We start from the raw sequence: 25,921 nt of genomic DNA, 5'->3' as shown, positions 1-25,921 counted from the left end.
TTTATTATTTGCCTAGTAAAAATGCAGTCTGTTTATTTTTTTTTTTTTAATAAAACCTGGATGTGCATAGTGTATTACAGGAAAATAAACAGAGAAGTCCTGAGCCAAGGCGCTTACAAACTAAATTAGATGGATAACATATGAAAGAGGATAGCAGAACATAGCAGGGAGGGAGAAGAGGAACTGGAGAGCACATGGCAAAATGGAAAAGGATGCTGGGGAAAGTGTGATTTACATTGGAAAATTAAAAATGGATTTTTTCCTTATTCTGCTGAAAGAGGTAATTAGCTGTCCATTTCCTCTCCCTAGGTCAAGTGACTGTATTTTCAAACTTTTGCTTTTTAATTTGACACAAAGATTGGTTTAAGAGAATTTCAGGACTGAAAGCAATATGTGCTGCTTGTGGTTGAGATTAAATCCGTAAGGCAGGATACAAAATCTGCTATCCAAATTGCTCACCAGGACAAACATCATCTATGGAAAGCCCTGCTGCCTACTGGGAAGAGGGCTTAGCAGCTGGCGTCACCGTGCTGAAACCATAATTGAGGTGGGATTACACTCCTCTTTGTGCTGTGCAGAGCAAGTGCCTACAGAGGCAAGCTCAGAAATCAGAGCAAGGAACTGTGAAGAAAAATAAGTGCTATCAGTTGTTTGAGGCCTCTTGCAGGTAGGCAGTACAAACACTGCACCTAGAAACCCTAGGAAATTACAGTATTTCTGTTCTGATAATTTTTCTAAACTATATGATTTGTTGTAATGTAAAAGGCCTAGCGCTACCACTGGTTGTGTAAGTCATACTGTGTAAATAAGCGGCTTCAGTACCTGTGTTTGTAGGAAAATTAAGAACAAAGAAACCTGATACATTGCCAAAGTCAATGTCAGACTGTTCAAATCCCCAAAGGACCTTATGAGGATTTCTTCTTTCCCTATAAGTATAAACTAAACCTTGCTTTATGCTCTTGTCATTGGGAGAATGTGGGGAGTGGGCTATATCAAATATGATTTATATTCAGTGCAAGTATTTACATGCATGGCCTTGCTCCTATCATCATCACTGTTAGCTTTAGTAGGACTTCAGTAATCAACGTCTCCAAGTGAGCAGTAATTAGGTGATACGATTTTTTTCCTACTCTGAAAAAGAACAGATTTTTTTTCCCAGTAATACTTGAACTGTGTTCTTTGCATGTTGTCCTTTTTTCACTTATACACAAACATTTTTCTCGTGCTATGGGCGGTGTGGGGGGAGGGCTGGACTTTCAAAAATGATGTGTCTTCTACTAGAAGTTCTGTTTTAGCTGTTTTTGTTGTAGGCAGTAGACAAGCATTCCTTTAGGGATAACAATGAGCATTTTAAGAAGGCAGACTGCATTAAGCCTAGCTGTTTCCCTCTATTCTAGTGTTTCTACAAGGACACACTTAAACCTGCTGGAAGGAAATACACTAACGTAGAGCAACCGCATAACTTCTTGCCATTGACTCTACTGAGGCAAATGATAAAGTAGGATTTAGAAATGGATTACACCCATATATGGAGGATAAAAATATCCTCCACTAAGATTATCCTTTCAAAGGGATAGTAACCCTGTTTTAGGGTACAAACCAACTGCTAAGACTCTATACTGAAAATGAAATTCCCACATTACTGTTCATTATGCATGTTTCGCAGCTCTGTAAAACACCCAGTCATGGCTAAAGGCAAGGTAGTGTTTTGTCAGGAATGCTGATCTGATCAGTGTGGCACTTCCCAAGTTCCTTACCACACCAAAATTATCCATCTGACTCCGCAAAACTGTAGTGTAAATAAATAATAAATGACATGCCTATCAGAGATTAAAAACACAAATTCTTTTACAGTTCTAGCAAAACTAGGCCAGTTTTCATATACACCCAAACAGTATTATAAAACCTGCTTTTAAGGTTGACTAAAATGCCATCCTTGGCTAGAAGATATGTTCTCCAACTGACCCTTGGTACTTACTGTTAAGAAATTTTGTAACATTACAGTTACTGTCTTGATGTCCTCCACAGCCTCCATGACCATTTTGTTTGCTTGCTTGAGAAATGTGCAATATTTATATTGACTGACTGTCAGGAAGTTGGTGCTTCCCAGTGACTTGTTTCCTACAGAATTAATACCAATCTAAGCCACCCACAGCACAGTACGCCTGTGCGTATACTGGCACCCAGTGGTCCAGAGCCTCAGGTACAAGCATCTTTTATTTGTTGACTCAGGAAAGCTGTAGTCCATTGTTCATCCACTGGAAAATGTCCAACCTCTTAGTTTCCAGTTCAGTTTCTCTGTGCATTTGGTGATGTTTTGAACCATGTTGCTATTAAATAAACTGTTGTCATATTACTTGGAAGAGAAGTAATGAAGTGCTAGTTTTGGCTGTTCATTTCTCTTATCTTCATTACCAGGTATTTATAGCAAGAAGGCTGAACAGAAAAACATGCAAGGCAACAATGCTATGTATTATCAATGCAATTGAAATAGTTGTTCAGAGTATTCTCAAAGGACAATTGCTACAGTGGGGATTGCAACAGTGAGATTTTTATTCTCCCCTGCCAACCAAGTACTCATACCATGGGGTGACAACAGAAGACAGAGACTAAATAAGGCTAATCTGCTGGAGAAACTGAATAGAGAAAAGCTTTGGGAATTATCTGATTTCTTGATTATCCTGCTGACCTGATTTCCTGAAGCACGATCTTTTTCTCCCTGTCCTTTCTTTTGACGTACAATTCCCTTAGAAGATCTAGAGCAGAACTTGACATAGGCACGTGTGTTCATCTTCTAGTAATGAAGCTGTATGTATGCAACTTAGTGATGAATTAGGCCTGATCTAATGCCTTGTCAGTCAACTAGTACCTTTCTTTGAATTAAAGAAGCTTTGAATCAGATCTGTACTTCCAATAAAACCAGTGAAATTACTTTTTTTAATAATTGACTTTTTCCTCCTACAGTCAGAGTTGGACCCTGTGATAAAAATCCCAGGCCTACAGGAAGTCCACACTAAAATGTGAATTTATTCCTCTTTGCCACAGACCTCTTCTTTGCCCATATATTTAGTATTATTTATGTCCTATCACTGCTCCAATATAAATATTATTCCTTTATTTTTTTCACACTTGACATTTTTGTTGACTCTGAACTTGTTTCATTCCTGAATAAGTCATTTTAAAGTCTTCTACTGTCCCTTAAATAACCTTTCATCTCTTGTGATTTCTCTGTGTATTTATATTTATCTTTTAAATTTTTCCTCGTCCTTAGTCCTCCACAAATTTAATTCAAATTAAAGCCATTTTAATCTGTTCTTTGTAGCCAAAACAAGCTCCTTTAGTTGCTTTATTTCTGTTACCTTGATCCAGTTCTGATTAAATGGATAGCTACAGGGAAAAACATCAGAAATCTCCATTCCATTAATTAACTCATCATTAATTAATAATCATCATTAACTGTCTGTAGAACAGCAGTTTAAAATGTTCTAGCACAAGGCTAAGGAGAAAAAAAACAACCCAAAGAACACCTGATCTCATTTATTTAAAACAGTTTTATCTCAGACTCTCCCTCCGCACTTGCTATTACTATGGGATTTTTTTGTTGTTTTACTGGCACTGTGTTAAGCACAGCAATTTCTGCCTAGGCAAGATGCCCATTGATGTTGATGATGTGATGTCAACTTACACTTTGCTGCAGGAACCTGAACAATAAATGTCATGATACTGCCATTCAGCTCGTGTATCAACCCTAACATTTTGCTCCAATTAAAATAACAGCCAGAGCTACATTTTTCTCTCTCTAAGATCAGAGTATTTGTCCAGCGTTTCATTGCTGCTAATGTAGAAACCCAGGGAGCGTGCTCTACTTGTTGAGGATGGCTGTGGGCAGATCTTCAGCACATAAACAAAGACAATCTCTGCCAGAATTCCAGACACTCCTGGGGTTCACCTCTTGCTACTGACACATTGCTTTTAAATACACACTGTCTCTAATGACTTCAGTCCAATCTCACAGATGTATTCAGAAGTAACGTCTGCCTCTATTGTCTGAAAATACCTATTTGCTTTGATAACTGGGGTGTTGTCAAAGGCATTTCTGAGTTGCACTCTAATGGTGAACGCCAACTACTAACACAATTGTAGCATAAAAGGGAGAACTTCATATCTACCTCTGTGCACTTTCCTTCTTTCCTACCAGCAACCTTCCTTTTCCTGGGAAGGAATGACTGCATATGACAGCTGTTCCACCGCCTGCCAGTACTTGTGATTGGAAAGAACATATCCAACCTCATAGCATTCTTTAAGCTTGGTACCAGCACAGACCTTGGTACAGGCAATTCCCTTGGCCTGGATCCTAGGCCACAGCCAGGTTGACAGCATTCACAGTAGGCAGGCTACAAACAATTCAAAATATTTCCTCGGTTTTTCTCAACCCCAGTGTGATTCTTGTAGCTCAGTAGCTGAGGAATGCCATGGCTACAGCTTGCAGGCTTGAGCTATAAGCAGTGGTCATGGCATGCCTTTCCAGAGTGAGTGCCGCCCTTGATGAGAAAAGCCTGGCTATAGAGACAGGATCTGTCCCTGCAGATGAATGAAGATGGGGCTTCGTATTTTTCATGACTACATTAGCTGGTTGGAGCTGATGCCAAGACACATTTAGGACAGTGGCAGTTGCACAGAGGTGAGTGTTTAAGCCTCCTTGCCTGACCCTATATCAAAAGGCAGCAGAAGAGTGATGGTTTGGACAGCTGTTCTACTCTCCTCTTCAATTTCTATCACATCATCCTGCTTCCTGGGTGCAGCCTTATTGTTTGCTTCACTACCCATCTGGGGTCACTCGGCCTAAAATGTGTTTGTGGCTCCTGATAATTCACTAAAAAATATTTTTAAACCATTATTTAAAATGCTGTAGGCTTCAGACTTGGCTACTGAATTTTGCTATGAGTTATTAGTTGATTAAGACACAAATGCTTTCATCAAGTGCTTTATCACATACTTCACAGAGAGCAAAATACCTTCATTCAGTGCAGAGCAAAAACAGAACTGGTATGAAAACCAGGCATAAGGTATAAAGTATTTGTGTTTTAGTTTTTCTGATCCTTAATTTAGTTTTCAAAAGACTTTCCAAAGTTCAATGCTGCCAGGCTTTTGGTAACGAAGTCGTGAGGGTAGCTAGCAATTCAGTGTTATTCAGTGGGGGAAATGAAATAGACGTACTACTAAAGGAATAAATGGATGTTTATCCATAGAAGATCATTTCTACTTAGTTAGAGAAGTCTAGCCAGTGATGTCAGAGGACAACAGAAATCATATTTCATAGGTACAGAAACCTTCCTGAAATGAAAACTGCAGAAAACTTACTTGTTGTTAAGTACTGCATTGCTTGATGTCAGATGCAATAACAAAGGTCCCTTCCTCTCTTTTTCTCTTCTATATCCTTGTCTTTCTTTCGGGAGAGAATAGATTGCTTTTCTTCACCAAAATTCTAAATCAACAATAAACATCTAAACCACCCTTTGACCTTTTCACTGTTGATGGCATATTTATCCCCTGAGGATGATCAACAGTAAATGTAATTTGAAGGCAGTTAGCTTATTCTGAATTTTTGCTTGATGTCTTTCTGCATTCTTGACCATTTCCTCTTCTAGAGAAGCACGTGCCAGCTTATTCAGTAAAGTAGGACAATATACCTATGACCTCTTGTTTACTCCACAGAAGATGACAGTGCAAGATGTTCCTGATGCCTTTCCTACAGTGGATGTCCCAGACCATGTCCATTATACAATTGGAGTAGTCATTCTTATAGTGGGGATCACAGGAACTCTGGGTAATTTCCTGGTCATCTATGCTTTCTCCAGGTATCTTTCTTTTGGGTTTTTTGAAATACTCAAATTTATGAACTTATTATGAACTGAATTTATTCAGACTACTATGCAGACATAGTATAATGCACCAAGAGACACTGCTTTAGGAAAAAAACTGGCAACTTGCCATTTCCCTCTGACTTCTTCCCATTAACCATAGCCATAGCAAAACTGTTAGCAAAATTGCAAAGAATCACCCAGATATGTCAAGCAATAGAAAAGCAGCCAAAGCAGAAACCTTCCAGTGAATTTTTTTCTGCTGGCTGAACGGTGTTTGCACTGGACCAATGGCGTGTTTTGCACCTGTGCCCCCCACATATCTTCTCTATTTTAGATGTTTCCTTCCTCCTGCTGCTTACTAAGTTTCTTTTCCCGCTCTGTTCCTTACTGGCCATGTCTCTTGTTTTCACATTTTCTAACACTTGGCTTATTTGCTTTTAACTAAAGCCACATTCCAACTTTTACATCTGAAGGAAATTGGATCTCTGACAACAATGTGATATTTTGACCATTCCTGTTCACTCGTCCTGTTTCTGTTTTGTCATACTGGAGCAGAGCATTGGCATGATGTCCAGGCCAGTGAGCTTCTAGTTCATGATTGATCTTTAGGCACTGCTGTAATAAACCAAAATAATAGCAATTATATGATAATTTGGCTGCATTAACTTAAATCACTAGAGCGTGGATGAAAGTAGTCTGGGTTTTGAGCCTATATTTATGTGGTGCATTAAACGGTAGGTTTCAGCATGTGCATTCAGAGTAGATACCAACACTTAAGTGTAAATGATATGGCCTTAAGAACAGAAAAGTTGTTGGCATGCAGACCAGATATGTGAGGATGAAGTACATGAGCTAGCTTAGCTGTTTGGCTGGTCCCATACAGGAAATCCAATCAAGGCAGTTGCAGTTCCACTGGAGGACACAGCTTGTCTTCATTTGAAGATGTTATGAAGACAGAAAGGGATACTGATAGCAAAGTAACAGGTACATCAGAAGTTCGGAGAACACATCAGATGCCTACAAAGCAGTCTCAAGTAATGGCAGGCTGTAAGACGGCCAGCTGCCTGAAACAGAAATATGTTTAGTAACTTTGCAGAATACTGCACAAATACAAGCGGCCCAAAGCATCTACTAATAATATCTCCCTGCTCCTCAATTGACAGATAGGGGACAGTAGTCCTAGTGATTGATTCTGGATTGGTGCAAAGAACCCATCGTTTATTCTGGTACTTTTCAATTGTGTCTAAGACTGGAAATTTGAGAAAGGAGCTAAAACGTTACACTGTGCCCAGAACTGAGTAGCTCTCAGTGGAGCTTTTATGTGTACCCTTTAAAACACTTTACTATAATACTATGAATAACATATATAGACAAGATACACTGAAGGCTGGCTATTGCTCTCTTTAAAGTCAGTGTCTGGGCCAGTGAAATGAGTGTCATAGAGAAGAATTGATATAAAACAAAATGCTTGATGTGGTACATAGTGAGTTTGTTTAATCCCTATATTTGGAAGTCACTGTTGATCTTATCAGCAGTGCAAAATGCACTCCCCTCCCCCTGCTTCACACGACCCAGATCCAGCAAATCCATAGAGTACATCAACTTTAATTTCCTGTTAATCATGGACATGGGGTGCACTGGGTCAGAATATTTAAAGAACAATATGATTTATCCCCATCCCTGAGCTGGTTTTCAAAACAATCCTCTAAAGTGCACAGGAGTATAAATGTGTAAAACTGAGCCTTGCTTATGTTCTCTCGTGAGGGAAGAGAAGCACGCTGCTCTAGCTTGCTATGTGTGCCTTGGTATTTGTGAAGCTGCCAAGGCTCACAGGAAAGAGTAACAACATAATTAATGGTGCAGAAGCGTTTAGCAACATTCCTTCTGATCTTTGTAGGTGTAGGAGCCTTCAGACTCCAGGCAATATATTCATCATCAATCTAGCTATTAGTGACTTCCTGATGTCCATTACGCAGTCTCCAGTTTTTTTCACCAACAGCCTGCACAAACGCTGGATTTTTGGTGAGAAAGGTTTGTATATATTCTTTCTAAGAAATCACTAAGTATGTTCTTACCATAGTGGCAGTTTTTCTACCATTTCCTTATCGTCAGGTACCCTTGCAAGGTTGAGAACATTTCTCAACATTGTTTCAATGTTGACAGAAATGTTTCTTTGAATGTTTTTGTCTGTGTGCAATAAATACATTCCCACCATGGAAAGGAAAATGACCTATATGAGATACAAAGGCGACATTGGCAACGTAAGACACAGGACTAGTCTTCTTGCCAGCACTCTACCCCAATCACCTCATAACTTAGTTACTGGCAGAGTCCTATGAAAAAGAAGCGCCACCCCCAACACGCTAGCTTAATAGCTCTTCTCAGTAACCTGCTCTGGGACTTGCACCTGGCAAAGTGAGGCAAGCAAGCCTGGGAAAAGTGAGTTTTCACAACAGAAATATTAACTGAACATTTCCTGTGCAGTAAGAAAATGTGGAATGAAGGTGCTTTCATTCTTGCTCTATAGCTGTAGTAAGAGGAAGACTAGTCTTTGCCTATTGAACAGATATTTACCGAGAGAAAGGTCAGAGAAGTAATGTTGCTATTTTGATCTCTGATGACCAAAAGCACATTTTTTTTTTAGTTCCATGAAGTGTTCAATTGCATCTATGGTGAAATAAAAAAAACAAACCAAACCCCTGCTTCTAATTGTTAGGTTGTTTGAATAATTAAAATCACTCATTAATATATTCATAGTCTGCATATTTACTCCAGTTATGCTGACCTTGAGATATAAATGGTTCCATGATATCGAAGTGGCTATAACCCATTGTTAAGCAAAACAGCTGTTTCTACGGGAGCTGCAGTATAACTGGAGTTAAACGAGGTACTAATGGACTGCTGAAATGATCCCACTAGAAACGTGAGTGATCAGTGAGTGAAAATATGTTAAGTATCGCTATCTCCAGCAATTCAAGCAAACAAAATCTTTGAAGTTTATCTCCATGGATAATGTAATTAGCGAGACAGCAGCTTTGAAATAGCATTACAACTGCAGGAAAACTGAAGTTCCATTGCTTTACAAATTCCAGAAGACATTAGTTCACACGAAATACAGACTTGAACTCCCCCAGAAATTAATTAGTATGGGTAGATTAATTTCACTGGTACTTCTGTCATCTTCATTGAAAGGCTGTGAGCTGTATGCCTTCTGCGGAGCTCTTTTTGGCATTACATCTATGATCACTTTGATGGTGATTGCCTTGGACAGATATTTTGTCATCACAAAACCTCTGGCTTCTGTTGGAGTGATGTCTAAGAAGAAGGCCCTAATAATCCTGGTAGGAGTCTGGCTGTACTCTTTGGCTTGGAGCCTCCCACCCTTCTTTGGATGGAGTAAGTGAAATGGAATAAATGTTTTTTTCCCTCATAGCATTGGATTAAAGACCTATTACAGGTGTAGAAGGCTGAATTAATGGCTTGCATATTAGGCCTGAATAAATCAATTTGAAGAAAACTGATAAAATACATATTGAAATTGAAGATCTCTAACCAAAGAAAAAAAATCCAGTGTGTATTACAGCATATTATATGACAATGGGACTTTTCCTTAAGCTCATTACTTACTGAATAAAGAACAGTAGATAAAATCAAGGCCAAAATTTATGAAGGTTGCACCTGCCTATTATCCCATACCTACTTCCGTTGAACGAAATTCAATATAAAAGTGCAATAAATGTATTTGTGGTTTTTCTGATGACTTTCTTCCTCCCCAAAGGTGCTGTGTAAGATAGTAGTGTCAATCTAAATTTCTTTATTCACATAAAAAAGGAACACAATCTGAGTATTTTGTGCAAGTACATCTTCAGTAAGTCTTGAGTGTGTTCCAGATAGGCAAATTGCACTAGGTATTGGTCACATTCTCCATTCAGCCATTGCTATCTGCACTAAGGCTTCCAATAAGGATGGCATTTAGTAATAACTAAGTAGCTAATTTGCTTTTGTAAATGTGAATTTTACACCTGCAAATTGGAACACACATATAGTATCCTGATCATTGCAACTTGTACCAAAGAGAGTCTCTGTTACTCTTCCTCATTTGAATCCGCCTCACGACCATTAATTTGTTGCCTATGAGTCACCAGTTTTAGTCAGTAAGTTAAAATGAACTCATCATTCAAAACCCCAGCCCATTATTGTGCTCCCTAATTCCAGAAGAGAATGTGTCAGCTCAGCTGAGGTGAGAACATAGCAATGTTTGATTTTCCCAAAGGATGCTGCAACCAACTCAGTTACTGAGTGGAATTTCAGCAGATTTTTGTTATTTTCTTGTTATTGTCATTCTGGTCCCCCATAAACATGAAGCATGTTTAAGCAGGCAAACTGCAATACTGGGAGAAGCAGCCTTTAGTTGAATGAGGAGCTGTTAGAACAACAAAATAACAATATAGTCTTAGATTCTAGATTCTTAATTGCAGAAGGTGCAATAATTGCTTGAAGGGTGTTGTTATCTTGTAATTACATTCTAATAGTACCCACAGTACTAACTCTCATGGTAATTAGATGCATCTGAGCACATCTGATGCAATATTTTTAAGAGTTCAACAGAAAATATCACTGTAAACAGTGAAAAAAGGTAAAAAGGTAAAAAGACATTGCTGTTGACAATTTCTTTACTTAACAGTTTGACATAGTTCCTTCAAGGAGATTATATTTTATTTCAGGCAGAATATTATCTATGTATGATTTTTTTACTTCTACTCAACTTTACTTCATGACAAAATTAATTTGATCTGCACAATAAATCGCTCTCCTTTGTACAGTAAAGCTTTTTTAAGCACAAGCTTAAAAAAGTAGCTATAGCAAAGAGTTTCATTTCACTCCTTGGGAAGACAGCAATTTGACAGGAAATGGAGATATTTAAAAACAATATGGGTCTGATCCAAGACCCACTGAAGTATTTGGAGAGATGCCCTTTGACTATAGCCCTTTGAGCTTTAAACAATATTCAAGAACTGAAACAAAGTTATTCAGTTTTCCGATCTGAAGCCTTAGACTGCTAAACATGAATACAACAGGACAACAGAGTAAAAGAAAATAAAAAGAGGTGCTTTAAATGAAGAATCATGTATCCTTTTAGCCTCCTTTTCCCTCTGAGAGAATAGGACTAAATCCCGTGTTATTCTAAGTATCTTTCTCTAACTTCTGCGCTCAGAATAAGAATCACTTCATGGCTTATGCCTTCTCCTGTCTTTCTTTCTAGGTGCATATGTTCCCGAGGGTCTGCTGACTTCCTGTTCCTGGGACTACATGACTTTCACACCATCAGTCCGCGCCTACACGATGCTGCTTTTCTGCTTCGTCTTTTTCATTCCTTTGATTGCTATCATATACAGCTATGTCTTTATATTTGAGGCTATCAAGCAGGCCAACAAGTAAGTACCTAACGGTCTTAAGTTTTTATCCTTCTGTTTAAGGGATTGCTTATTTTCTTAAAACAAAGACTAACAGAAGAAAACTGGGAAGTTTTTCACTTTTAACTTGTATGCATGACTGGGCCAGGAAACCAAACAAGAATTCTGTCAATAGGCAACATGGTAAGAAGTATGATCTTTAGAAGGGCCATTCCTGAATTTAAGCCAGAGCTGTTCAGGATATTGTCTAATGATGCAGAAAAGGGTATGAGTAGCAGCACGAGAAATCTGAAGGATGAGAAAGGACTACAGAAATTAACCAACAGAAAGAAATACTAAAGGAACATCAGAGACATCTAACAGCAGTATATCAACAACTATTCCACAGAAAAATAGACGGAATTAAACTACAAATTCCTTGCTTGACAAAGAGTGAAAAAGAGGTAAAACATTTAATCACAGGTCTCTGAAACACAAACTATTGTTGTAAAAATAAAGGCCAATGTCTGCCACTACATTTGTAATCTGTAGATATCTGTCCTGTAGATATCAGCGTATGTAGTTACATAGCTCAGAAGTAGAGTAAGAGTAAGGTACCAAAATCGGACCTAGGGAAGCAAAGACTTCTCTAACTATATTTAATACAGCGTTGTTCAATTGGCTTGAATACCTGATTTATGTGGAAATTCTTCTGGTACAGGACTATTTTCTTCACTGAAGCACATGTGAATTTTGCCATTGATTAGTACAACAAAAGTGCATTGAATTGTGAAGGACTGGTCACATACATACACTAACACTTTAAAAGTGCATGACTTTTAGCATAAACTAGCATAAGAGTAATTGTTGCCCCATTTTATGAAGCTGTTTGCTCAAATCCCTACCTCCTTTTTTTGCTGTTGTATGTTTATTTCCCCTAGGTCTATTCAGACATTTGGAGGCAAACATGGAAATAAAGAGTTCCAGAAACAGTATCAGAGGATGAAAAATGAGTGGAAGATGGCCAAAATTGCACTGATTGTCATCTTGCTTTATGTCATTTCCTGGTCACCATATTCCGTTGTTGCTTTGGTAGCTTTTGCTGGGTAATTATTAATGTATCAGCAAAGGAATATTCAGTGAAAGCAAAAGGTGTGAAATTGTACGAGACAGATGAAAGTCAAAGCTACCTGTCAAGTTTAATGCCTGAAGTGCATCCAAAACATTCACATATTTAGGAGTGACATTTAACAAATGAGGCACATGCTGACTGTGTCTTTTTTTTAGTTTGACCTTAAAAGTAAAAAAAAAAAGAAAAAAAAAGAAAAAAAAGAAAAAAGAAAAAAGAAAAAGAAAACAGGAAGGTTATTACTGGCAACATAACATTACTGTGCTGATGATTTCTGAATGCAGATTCTCTATGCTAGGATATTTGAACTATCTGAACTTTATTTAGCACCAAAATGCTAAATAAGGGGCCCAAAAAGATCCATCCAGGGGTTGATTCTCTTTTCTTTCTCCACTTCTTTTACTTACAAAAGTCTATTCGTTTTCTTGTGTTACATCAAACTGCTGAACCTCCTTACATGTACAAGCAAGTTCAAAATTAGTACATACTTGCATTGGGGAGCTTTTTGATGCTGGATATAAAAGATCATAAATATAACTCATCTTAGCATGTTCTTCATCTATTTGATTGTCAGCATTTCATACAGTAATTCAACAAAAGCATGATACTATTAATACAGTATCTGTACATATCTTGACACCAGACTATAGTTGATACAATCCAGGTACAAGTAACATATTGGGAGTCTGGATGCCTTGGCTCCATGTGGATATTTCTCCCGTGTTAACATGTGAATTTTCCTGTGCTTCAGTTTAGCCTTTGTAAAATGGGTGTGACTATCTGCTTTAGAAAGTCTTGTCAACTGCAGATCCTCTAGTGGAAGACTCCTATGACAGTACAAAACACTTTTAGTTGTGTTTTTCAAGTCAGAAATAAAAAGTAGGTTTTTCTAAAATGGACACATGGGATAAATTTACATATGATGGAGCATTTTAGGTAGGAAGGAGGACCCAGGGAATTACAGACCGGTGAGCCTCACCTCTGTGCCTGGGAAGATCATGGAACGGATCCTCATGGAAGCAATGTTAAGGCACATGCAAGACAAGGAGGTAATCCAAGTAAGCCAGCACGGATTCACTAAGGGCAAATCATGCCTGACCAATCTGGTGGCCTTCTATGATGGAGTTACTGCAACAGTCGATAAGGGAAGACCGATCAATGTCATCTGTTTAGACTTCTGTAAATACCTTGACACAGTCCCACACAACATCCTTATTTCTGAATTAGAGAGGTATGGATTTGAAGGGTGGACTCTTCGATGGATAAGAAATTGGCTGGATGGACACATCCAGAGAGTTGCAGTCAATGGCTCTATGTCCAGGTGGAGACCAGTGACAAGTAGTGTCCCTCAGGGCTCTGTCTTGGGACCGGTGCTTTTCAATATCTTTATCAATGACATAGACAGTGGGATTAGAGTGCACTCTGAGCAAGTTTGCGGATGACACGAAGCTGAGTGGTGCAGCTGACATACCTGAAGGATGGGATGCCATCCAGGGGGACCTGGACAAGCTTGAGAAGTGGGCCCATATGAACCGAATGAGGTTCAAGAAGTCCAAGTGTGAGGTCCTGCACCTGGGTCGAGGCAATCCCAGACATGAGTACAGACTGGGAGAAGAACTCATTGAGAGCAGCAACGTAGAGAAGGACTTGGGGGTCCTGGTGGATGACAAGCTGGATATGAGCCAGCAATGTGCACTAGCAGCCCTGAAAGCCAACCGTATCCTGGCCTGCATCAGAAGAGGTGTGGCCAGCAGGTCAAGGGAGGTGATTCTCCCCCTCTACTCTGCCCTTGTGAGACCCCACCTAGAGTGCTGCATCCAGCTTTGGAGCCCTCAGCACAAGAAAGATGTAGACCTTTTAGAACGGATCCAGAGGAGGGCCAGTGAGATGATCAGAGGGCTGGAGCACCTCTGCTATGAAGACAGGCTGAAGGAGTTGGGGTTGTTCAGCCTGGAGAAGAAAAGGCTCTGGGGAGACCTTATAGTGACTTTCCAATACTTAAAGGGGGCTTATATAAAAGGGGAGGAGAGACTCTTTATAAGGGCAGATAGTGATAGGACAAGGGGGAACAGTTTCAAACTGAAAGAGGGGAGATTTAGACTAGATGTTAGGAAAAAATTATTTACTCAAAGGGTGGTGAGGCACTGGAACAGGTTGCCCAGAGAGGCTGTGGATGCCCCATCCCTGGCAGTGTTCAAGGCCAGGTTGGACAGGGCCCTGAGCAACCTGGTCTAGTGGGTGGCGTCCCTGCCCATGGCAGGGGGGCTGCAGTTAGATGATCTTTAAGGTCCCTTCCAGCCCAAGCCATTCTATCATTCTAGGGTTTTGGGAGGCAGGGGTGATTTTTGTTACACACCCAAGGAAGAAGCCACTGCAGGTCCTCTTTTCAAACAGCTTAGGAAGGCAGCTTCCTAAATATAGCACTTCTAAAATCTTACACTTAAGGAGAAAAAATGCTAAGAGAAGAGGATTCTCTCCCTTTGTATCCCAAGGGGCAATTCCATGCAGCAGCAAACATTTTCTCCGTGAAGGTAAACAGGTTCCTCACTCAGAAACACAAATCCTTAGGATATGTCCCAGTGTCCCGCTTCCTGTCACAGGGGGACTTAGATACTGAGCAACCACCAGGGGTAATATGTGACCAGCTAGAGACAGATGAAGAGCAAGAAGACAAAGAAATGCAGGACAGCTACCTTGCAGCACTACTTGCTCTAAGATATCTCAAAAAAAAAAAAAAAAATTAGGAGATGCTTTAAGCTAAACATTTTAGCTATGTAGAACTGTCAGGCTGTACCATACGATTCAGCATCTACTTTAGGATGATCAAGTGCCTGCTGAACTTGACTTCTAGCCCATGTCTCACACTGACAAAAATCTGAACAAATGGACAATTTTATAGCTCTACAGTATGTTACAAATGAGAATTTGCAAATTTTGCTCACGAAGACATCTGGTGAGCAACACAGCTTCATTCAGCTTTTCTTCCATTTCTGAACTATGCCTTTTAGGCAATCCTTCTGGGATTTTTCAGAGATTAATAGACCAAGCCTGAGGCCTTCTGTGGACTTTCATTACAATGAACTCAGATAAAATTACTGCATGGCACATATGGGAGGCAGACATGGAGTCTGTGGCTATAGTCTTGGACTAAAGACAACTCCTCTGACAGAGCAACAACATACACAAAATGAAGGAAGAACCTTAATTCCTTTAGAAAATATTTTGGATGGGGAATACTGAGCTATCACACAGTCATGCTCGCTAATATTGTTGGTCTACAGGTTATATTTTCTGGAAATGGTTAGCTTAAACAAAAGCCTTTGTCACTGTTTCTGTTAGTTGAACTCTCCCTCAGTCTTACCAAAGCACTCTCTCTCTCATCTCACGGTCAAAAACTCCATTTCAGCAAGCTCATGCTGTTGTGTGTTCTCCAGAGTCTGTGAAGAATTACATTTCTAACCAATGCTTTAAAAGTATGATTAGGAGAAACCACGTTAAAAATTGTATATGGAGAACATGCTTGTCAAAGAAAAGCCTTAAATTAGAGGTGAAATGGCATCTCACCATTCAGGCAGTTGACAAAATGATTCCTGTATTACCACTGGGAAACCATTTCCACCTCATCACAGAGCATCAATATTCCCATAGTATGATGAAAAATTTCTTCACCAGGAAGATGAGCTGCCACCTACTTATGCAATCCTCTTCATTGTTTCTTGGCAGCAATCATATGAGAGACCTTCTTCTGAGAGAGGATTGAGAAGACAACCTGTTTTCTCCCATAATACTACAGGAATACAAGCCTAATTGAAAGATGGAGCTTACACTGTCTTCTCAGGAAGAAGAGCAGTGATAAAGAAATGATGTTTTCCTTGGGAGGAAAGACTGACTTACTGGGCCATTTCACTTAGCATTCTTTCTACCAATGCAGAAAGAGGTCTTCATAGCCTTTGAGCAGCTCTATGGAGAATTTGCCTGGTAGAAACTGCCTATGAAATGTTATTGTTATTTTCATCTGAGCTGTTTTATTGACTTTCTTCTGACCAAGACCTTATGGGCTACTTCAAGCTATCTTCAAAAATTAACTTGCTGATAGCAGCATGGCTGATTGATAGACATCAATCATAATTCTTTTATCCTTTAGAGTCATATCACCTGCATATATGCATGGTCACGGTAACATATGAGCGTAACATATGACACCTGAAAATACCTTCACTGCTTAGTTGAGGAAAATACTTCCCCTTCACTTTTTAGTTCAGATCAGGCAAAAAAATAAAATTTGAATAGGGAAATAGATTTATTAGTCATCTTTCCATATAATGCCTTATTCTGCACACCTATTTAGTGACATATTACTCAGCAAGTGTACCTGCTGAGTTTGGAACAGATAGATACTCCGATGAATGCACATTCACTGACTTTGTCCGTAGGGTAAACAACATGGGAATTACCACCATCCTAAGTCATAGTAGTGAAGTGCTGCAAGATAAGCCCCAAGAAAATCATGTTTCTCAGAAATGCAATTAGGCTCGTGTTCATCTTTACAGGCAAAGGATGTAAAATTTGTTCTCTCACTGTTTGGGCACAGAACTCCCCCTTTTACTGTCTCTGGAGCACTAATAAAGTGTTGTCTTGCCAGTGTATAACTGCACAGACTACACAGAACTCAATACTAAATATATAATGCATTTGCATTACTCTAGGTATTCCCACATCCTAACACCCTTCATGAACTCCATACCAGCTGTGATTGCCAAAGCTTCTGTCATCCATAACCCCATCATTTATGCCATCACTCACCCCAAATACAGGTAAGTTCACTCTTATAAGCTATGTTTAATGTAGCAAAGAAAATCAGACAGTAACCCTGTCACTTTTAGGACTAGTACCTGAACTCTGCTTCACTTGCTTATTTTACCTCTGCAAGACAGCCTCGCCCTCCCCAAGAAAACTTCTCAATGCCATATTTATAATGTCAGTGGAATTTGTACTTGGAACAAATTACTATGCAGATGGGAGTTAGAGATGTTTATGGATACTGAACTGTACTTACAGATTACATGATAAAAGATAGAGACCTTCCCACCTCAAAGGAAAGCACCATAAATTTTTTAACTATCTTCATGACAGATGCAGACCTTTTGTCAGTGTTGCAAATAGCAGTTTGTTAAATTAACCAGGCCAGTGAGTGGTGCAATTCAGTAAGTCAATCCACTTCTTCTCTATTTTGTGCATCCTCCCCACCTTTCTTCAAGCTTTCGTATTTCAGATAGCATTTCTTCCGAGTTGTAACATCTAGGGTCATTACCACATCAAGTTCAGATGCAGGCTGTGAGATCTGACAGACAGCAGCAAAGCCATATATACGCTGTTGTTTCACCCTTTACAAAGACCTACTGGGGAACTGGATAGAGGTGAGCATGAACATCTAAGTGGGGAAGGCTGGAAAGAAGAGGAAACCTAGGCAAAAGAGTTTCCTTACACTGCATATGAGAAAAGAAATACTGTAATATAACTGCACACTTTGTACAACTCTACAGATAGCCGGCAAACAGATGTGTAAGAGGAAGCTAGAATAGCTGCTTAGGGGAAGATTAAAATAATTCATTATGTGGTACTTCTGTGAGGTTCAGTTTAAAGGGACAGGATTTTATTTTTGCCCTGATTAAGCTGAAAGCAGATAAAACTTCATTTTAATAGCTCCCTTCAGTTCGAAGAGTTATACTTTAATGCCCTTATCCCTGACAAGCAATAAATTTGGGTTCTGCAGAACACTGTGAATAAGTGATCTTGCAGGGTGATTGTACATGAGATATTGGATATCTGGAAAACTCTATTTGTACCCAGTAATTTTCCAGTCCATGCAGCATTAGTTCATTTCTCTGAATAAATGCATTGTTTATAATGACTGAATTTTTGTGCTAACAGAAAAAACCTGACTGGTTCTACCTCTCATCCATTAGAACAGCCATTGCAACATATGTTCCTTGCCTTGGATCCCTGCTGAGAGTTTCTCCTAAAGACTCACAGTCTTTCAGCAGTTATCCCTCCTCCAGACGAGCGACCGTAACCAGCCAGTCTTCTGAGCTAAGTGGGCTGCAGAAAGGAAAAAGGCGACTGTCTTCTCTCTCTGACAGTGAATCAGTAAGGGAGACGCTTCCCGTACATCCATTTGTAATTGCAAAGTAATTAATTTTCATATAGAGTCCTTCAAAGTGGTAGATTCTTTAGATGAAATGCATTACGCTACTCATTACAAGAGCTCCAAAGAAAGCAGAGGGACAAAGTGAAATACAAGACAGAAGGCTGAAGTGTAAAAGCAGAATGTAGATCTTTGTATTCTTGATGGTTTGTGACACTGAAGGAAGAGTGAAAGACGGAACAACAGGAATTTTAGAAAGTAAGGGAAGCTTAGAGTCAGAGCACCCTTGAAAGTCTGATGATACTTCTAGAATGCACTTGTCTGACCACAGATTTGGAGTCTGGACAGACACAAAAAAGAAACTGCTGGGCACTAAGTAGTTCTGTAGTGAAAGAAAGGTTGTAGGGGAACAGATAATGCTTTCTGAAAGTGAAGTGGGCTGTATTTGGAAACATAGTAACCATCAGATTTAGACAAATCAGTAAATCCATCACAGAATCATTCTCACAGAAGACCTCAACAGCTTGCTTCTGCCAGTCTAAGTGAAACCAAATGTTTTGCACAGCACCTGGAAACATGGCAAATATTTGACCTGTTAGGCTCCCTCTCGCAACCCAAAGTTACATTACTAACTAACTAAGCACATTAGTTAGTTCATTGCAATTATTTTAAGTGAAATTTCCAAATATATAAAAAGCCATAATTTTCTGGGTGATTCTTTTTCATAGTCAAGGTAATAATTGTATCTAATCCAGCCAAGTGCTGAATTCTGACAGTTGTTTTTAACAGTGACCTTTCAATTTCTTTGTACTCTATATTCTTTTGACTTCTCAGTCCAATCAAAATTAAATTCCACCATTCAGGTGGAAGGTTTTAAAACTGTCTGATAAAAAAAGAACATTTTTATATTGCATCTCTTAGATTGTGAATCCTGGTTCTTAAAAAAACCAACAGACTCCTTCAGTAACTCTGTGTGTTCTTGTACTACTATCAGTGCTCGGGAAGGGGAACCATACAAACAATTCAAATATCTTTTTTGCTTAGGAAAGTAACTCTTAATACTTGAGGTAAAACAGTGGAATGGAGAATGAAAATTACATGCTTCAGTCTGGAATTTTCTATAAGCCTTGAGTAAATCTGGATCTTGTTCAGAACAATGATAGAGTCAAGATTTTCTGACAAGAATATATGTTTCCCTTAACCGTTTGATTTGACCATAGAATACTCTGATTTATTAGTAAGTAATATCAGTTTAGCTGAAGTACAGAGCAGAAAGAAGGGCTCAAGTTTAAAACAAACAAACAAAATTGCTTCGATGCTCGCTGATAATTTATTTGGGGTTTTTTTGCACCATATGTGGCTCAATTAAGCTATAAGATTTCTAGACATATACTCGCAATGCAAAAAGGCAGTACATATGCTTCCATGTATTTTATGTCAAGGCTGGTCATCAAACTGTAAGCCGACAAATTATCTTTACACAATTTTTTTGTACTCCTGTGGATGCAAAGATATTCTGTACTTTGGAAAATCCTAAAGAAACAATTTCCAGTCAGCAATTTGCAATGAAAAGGAGACAAGCTCCAGAACAGATGCTCAGAAAATAAAGCTGCTCCCATTTTAAAATTCAATCAAATGGGACTGTAAGTGCTAATACACTCTATGCATGGAATAGGAAGGACAGTACGCACTTTTTAAAATGCTGGAATCCAGAAAATAGCCTACCCCAACCTCTTGTCCTTCAGCAGGAAAACATATGTTTAGATTGTCCTCTGGATATTTTGTTAAGCTCTTCTAAAAAATCTTCCTTGGAGACACTTCCTTTCAGTCTGGAGACACTTCACTCTGTAGACTCATCTTCATCATTGCTTCCCCAGTAGCTAGAAAGCTGCTTCTGAAAATACAATCTTGATTGTCACTGTTCCAAATGAAATTAATTTTTCCTTCCCCTTCTTCTGTGTTCCCCTTATTCTTCCCCACAGTTACACAGAAAAAATGAACCTGATCCTTCTTAGAGCAATCAATCTGTTATGTATTACCATTCTGGTATAGCATCACTAATTGGGAGTCTCTCTTAATAGTAACAGATTCATCAAGCCGAATTCTCCAGTTCCATCAAAGTTCATGTTTTTCTACACCTGTTGTTTTTATTTTCTTCCCTGGGGAAAGTTTATCAAAGTATCAATAATTGAAAGTATCAAATATTGAAAGTATCGATAGTTGCTTTGAGTATTTTCAAGCAATTATATACTCTCATCTGACGGAAGCTACATCCAAAGCACACAGATTGCTTATGAAAAAACTTTGCTGCATGAAAACATTTAAGAAAGTATATTGCACTGCTATGTTCCCCTATTTTAAGGCAAGGTACACTGTCAAACAGAAAATAGGCTGGTTTGCCATGAGCTGCTCATCACAATCCCATTAGCTGTTTCATTCCTTTATTATGCTCTATGGAAATCTGCAATTCCTCATCATTGTAGTGAAAAGGCTGACAGAGTGAGGAAAAGGAACAGAATTTTTGACTTCTAGGAAATTCTGGTGGGTTGGGGTTTTTTGTATTTTGATTATTTTCTTTTCCCATTTACTGGTACAAAGTTTATAACATCAGGGCTCCTTCATGAAACAAAATGTTTCTAAAGCAGTGATTCTGCAGTCCCCAGACATTTCCTTCTATTTATTTCTGCTTCCACCCAAGCCACTTTGGAAAATTTGTCCCTAATTCTTCCAAACACCTGTGCTTCCTAATTGAGTACTACTACGGAAACACTGTCTCCTCAGAGCTACGAGGTGCATCAGAGAAGTTTCAACAACAGATTATAATGAAACACTATTTTGTTTGAAATTTTGCAGTGCATTCTGTGGAGAAAAAAAAACGTAAGCCAAATTTTAGACTCAATGGACTTGATAGTTTTGTTTGTACCTCTTATAAGCAAAGATTTTATGAAGTCATACATGGCATAACTTTTGTGAAATGTCTTTTATACCATGTCTGTCTCTTTTACAATTTCTGCCTAGGTAAAACTGATTCTCATGGGGCAAATTGGATGAAAGTCTAAGGAACCTAGTGTGATTGGTTTTGCTGTATTTGTTTTAGGGCTGTACTGACACAGAAACTGGTACCCCCGGTATGTTCTCCAGACTTGCTAGCAGACAGATTTCCTGTGAAATGGGTAAAGACACAACTCAAACTACTGACATAAGAGCCAAACCTAAACTGAAGCGCCATGATTCTGGGATTTGTGAGAAGGTAATAGACTGTGTAATATCTAAATTCTCTGACAACTGGTAGGTTAAAAAAGCTGCACATTTTATCATAATTAATCATGAAGGTTCCTGCCAAGAAGATGGGGATAACCTATGAGCTAACACAATGAATAATGACTTAGAGGCTGTAAAAGGTCATCAGCTTTTTATTTCCACCCTGGTTCATTATTTAGCTGTCTTTATTGCATTTCTGACAAGTAATGATGCTGTTTTAGTGAACTTAGCATCTGAACGGTATGTTGTCTTGTGTTTGGTTTTAAGTGTGTATTCAGTAATATTTGTATTTCACTGTCCAAATTACTGGGTCAATCTTTCTGTTGTCTCGCCATTTGCTATCAAATGAACACACATGGTGAGAGGTGAAAAACAAGGCTGTCTTTAGCATATCACTACTTTTCAGTCAGTCCTCTGCTGTCCCCTTTTTTTTTGTTTTCCCTCACTTTGCATTTCACATATGTAAAATATTGTGACATACCTATATATTTATGTCTTTCTTATCTGTATTCATTTTTCAGGCAGCTGTAGATGCTGATGACATATCCATGGTGGAATTGAATGTCACAGAGTACACTGCTACACCTACTGTAAGAATTATTATTTTAATATTTGGCATGGGTCTAACTAAACGAGGGAACAAAAACTAATGACAACCCCAGTCTCTGAGCACTAATTAAGTTATTTTTTGAGAGGCAAAGTCACATGATACTCCCAGCAGAATACAGAAAGCATGGCCACAAAGGGTAGATCATTGCTGAAACTAAGCAGAAGGAGAACACGTGTGTACTACAGGGTTCTCCTTAAGTCCAACTTCTTCAAGGAACTTGAATATTTTCATGAATTCAGTAGGTCCCCTGATGAGGTCTGTGATTTCCTTAGTGGAGTATAGAAGCATTAATTTTGTGCCATCTTTATATGAATAACATACACAGTAAGCTGAGATAGCCATTCTGATGGCTGTACCTCTGAGACAGCCATAGTTTTGTGGCAAGTACTGCTGTACGAAGTGACACTGTTAACTATTTAATGTTCTCTGCTTTGGGTAGCAACAAACATCTAAAAAATGCAACTTGGAGGGAATCAAGGTGAGTTTTTGAAAGATGCCATATCACCTATTCAATAAGATGTTGTGCTACTGTCTATTTCTTCTTCCATGTAACAAAGCTATGGCATACTGATAAAATTTTTTTGACATCTGCCACAAGTGAGTCAACTTGCCTTAATTCTTGACAGATGGGGAAATAAGAGAAAAGAGTTGACAGGTGAAAACAAGCCAGTTTTATTTTTGCACTATTAACCCAAACGTAATATAAATATCTTAAATTATCTCTTTATTGTTAGTAGTGATCCTTATGAGCTATCGCTAGCCTCATCCTAACACTCTCATTTTTTGGTCCTGTGCAATTGACAGCTAACATTGCTATTGTCAAAAAATGCTAATTAATCTTTCCCTCAATTCCTCTTTTCACTTCATTCTCTAGCTTGCTTCCCCCTTCAAACTATCCAGACTGTTATCACTACATTTTACATCACCTCTTGCCCCAGTGAACCTAAACAGTCCCTCTTTACGGGGGGACGCCTTACTTTATTGAATTCATAGACTGTCTGAGCATATTCATAGCACTTTTGTTCATAGCCAAATGTGATGTCATTAGCCTGTTCTTTCATCAAAGTATACTAGCTCTTAAGTAGCAAATGCAAAGTCTGTGCTTTAGTACATTAACTTGTTGAACAGGTGTCTTCTCATAAGTTTCTCATGAAACATTCAAAAAATGTTCAGGTCTACTTTTTCCTCCATCCTTTAAGTTTGGTTTTGAGTTAGTCATGGGGATTGGCTTATCTAAATATATGCCACTTTTTAACAGATGATGCAACCTGATCTCCTTGTAGATGTTTGTGTTTTCAATTTCTTTTAAATCCTTGCATCCCTTAGAGAGGTGAGAGCCTGAATGGTATTGGACAAAGAAAAGAAGAGTCTCACCACAGACCACCTGCAGCCCAGATACCCAGCATTACAATAACATACAGCAATGTCCAAGGAGTACAGCTGCCTTCTGGATACAACTCTGGTTTCCTGTACCCTAAGACCAACAGCCACAAGCAGAACAAGAAGTCAAACAGCTAAGTGAGTGGTGCAAGCCAGAATGTCACCTTAGCCAATACCCCTGGAACAACTATGGACCAGCTGAATGCAGAATACCTTCCTACATTGTTCTGAAATGCTCCTACAAAGACATAACACAAGATAAGCAAGGATAAAAGCAAGGGGAGTAAGCTTTTCAGCATCAGAACTCTCGCCAGGGGTTCACTTCTTGATCTGAGTCACATTGTAATTTTCTTATTTCTTCTTTATGCAGCTCATGAAACAATTTCTTCCACTTAGATTTTACTCTGCTCAGGTATATTCCACCACTGCATGGATCTTACCTACAAGCCTCCTAGGATTAACTAACTTGAGAGGAAAGGGAAGTATGAGATTCAAAACTGGCCTTTGCTCACTTAGTGTAGTTTAACTTCAAAGCTATTACTGAGCTTAAGCTGAGAGATTTGGGGAAAAACATACATTGCTTCCTGAAGATGGTTTCATTATTGTGAAGTTCCTCGACCAAATGAAAACTTAATTACACAGTCAGTGCTCCCTTCTCTCATTAAGGACACATTTTCCCTCATTTTCTTCTACAATCCAATTGAAAGGCAATGCACGTGAGCAGTAATTTGAAGTCTCAGATCTTTATTTTAATTTCTGAGATTCTGAGCAAAGAGAAAGGAATCACACTGAAGATGAGGCTATGGTCCTTTCCATACTTAGCTTCTTTTTCCAACAGTCACTTAAGAGACCCATTTAACTCACTCTTAGCTAACCTCCCCAGAGCTATAGGAAAGTATTAGGAAACTCCCTCCAACTTTCCTTTAGCAGGTTTCATGAGAAGAATGCAGAATTCAAAGCAATGTTTGTATTGAAATGTCTTATGCGTAAGTCAATACATCTGCCTTCTAATACCTGAAAGTGGTTTACCTTTAGATGTGCTTTTCTAAAGTAAATCTTGGGAGGAGAAGGGTTAGTTCTCCAAAAAGAGTTGTTCTAGAAATGTGTGGAATCCACACCATCCCCACTTTAGCATTTTAATTTTCCCCTTCTCTAAACAGCAGCATCCTGATAGCTGAGGTTTTTTTCCACAGTGACTAAATCCATGAGATTGTACTTATTTCCCCTGAAAGGAAAGGAAGAGTTCTATGAAATAGTGATTTTCTGCTTTTCCATGGTGCTCCTTCTAGTCTTTGAGAATAAATGGACAGAATTCATTTGCAATCCTTAGCAGTCTATATCACAAGAATTATGAGGTATAGGCAGTCCACGGTGGGGATATATACCTTCTGAGCCCAAAAGCACAGGGCACAAAGAGCTATTGAAACAGTTCTTCTCCATGGGCCCTCCAGTAGTTCTCCCTTTGGTTGCAATAATGGAGGGAACCCAGCAAGTCATTTTGTCCTAAGTAAATCAGTTCTTCCTTATGTCACATTACAAAAAGCCATAAAATCAATAAAAATGTAACCAGCTTATTTTTTTGAGGGGGGAAAAAGTAATCAGTGGATTCCAGAAGATTTGGGGCATTGTTTTGAAGCAAACTTTTGGAAATTTACTTCAAACTGAGGTTTATTAAAAGGAAAGTTATTAAAACTAAAAATGGAAGTGATAATGACTTGTGCAGCAGCCAAATGTTAGATCATGAAAAAGTGGGCCATTCAGGCTGGTAATAAACTGCCAAAAGAAACAAATCATTAAAAATCCAGGATGTTTTTATGTAAATAAAATCATAGGCACTAAGGATGGAAAGAAGCTATTACAGTTCCTCCCTTCACCTACCACAACCGGATATTGTCTCCAGGCAGAGGACAATATTAAACTGATAATATATACAGCTAGCAATAAGGAGAAAGAAGGGAGAAAACATATCATCTTCAAACAGGAAGTATGTTCAAAGATATTCATCAAGTCTAAGGAATTTTATTATGATTTATTGCTTAGGCTTTTAAAATTATTTAAAAACATGAAGCATGTAATTCTTCCCATCCTTTGTCATGAAGGCCATTTAGACTACTGAAAACTGGGAAGAAATGCTAGAGA

General features: G+C 38.7%; 1 protein-coding gene across 1 annotated transcript; it reads left to right on the top strand.

The window, feature by feature from the left end:
- Positions 1-391: 391 nt before the first annotated feature.
- OPN4 (opsin 4) lies at positions 392-23,920 on the top strand (the record flags this gene model as incomplete). Its single annotated transcript, XM_082309220.1, is given in 12 exon segments — positions 392-421; positions 425-547; positions 5,716-5,858; positions 7,762-7,895; positions 9,057-9,260; positions 11,128-11,299; positions 12,199-12,363; positions 17,093-17,200; positions 18,353-18,533; positions 21,629-21,781; positions 22,314-22,382; positions 23,729-23,920. Coding segments are annotated over 12 exon segments (1,674 nt in total).
- Between the last annotated feature and the right edge of the window lie 2,001 nt (positions 23,921-25,921).

This window comes from Platalea leucorodia, assembly GCF_965183815.1.
Source record: "Platalea leucorodia genome assembly, chromosome: 4".
Classification (NCBI taxonomy): domain Eukaryota; kingdom Metazoa; phylum Chordata; class Aves; order Pelecaniformes; family Threskiornithidae; genus Platalea; species Platalea leucorodia.
This window is presented reverse-complemented; position numbering and strand designations above follow the sequence as displayed.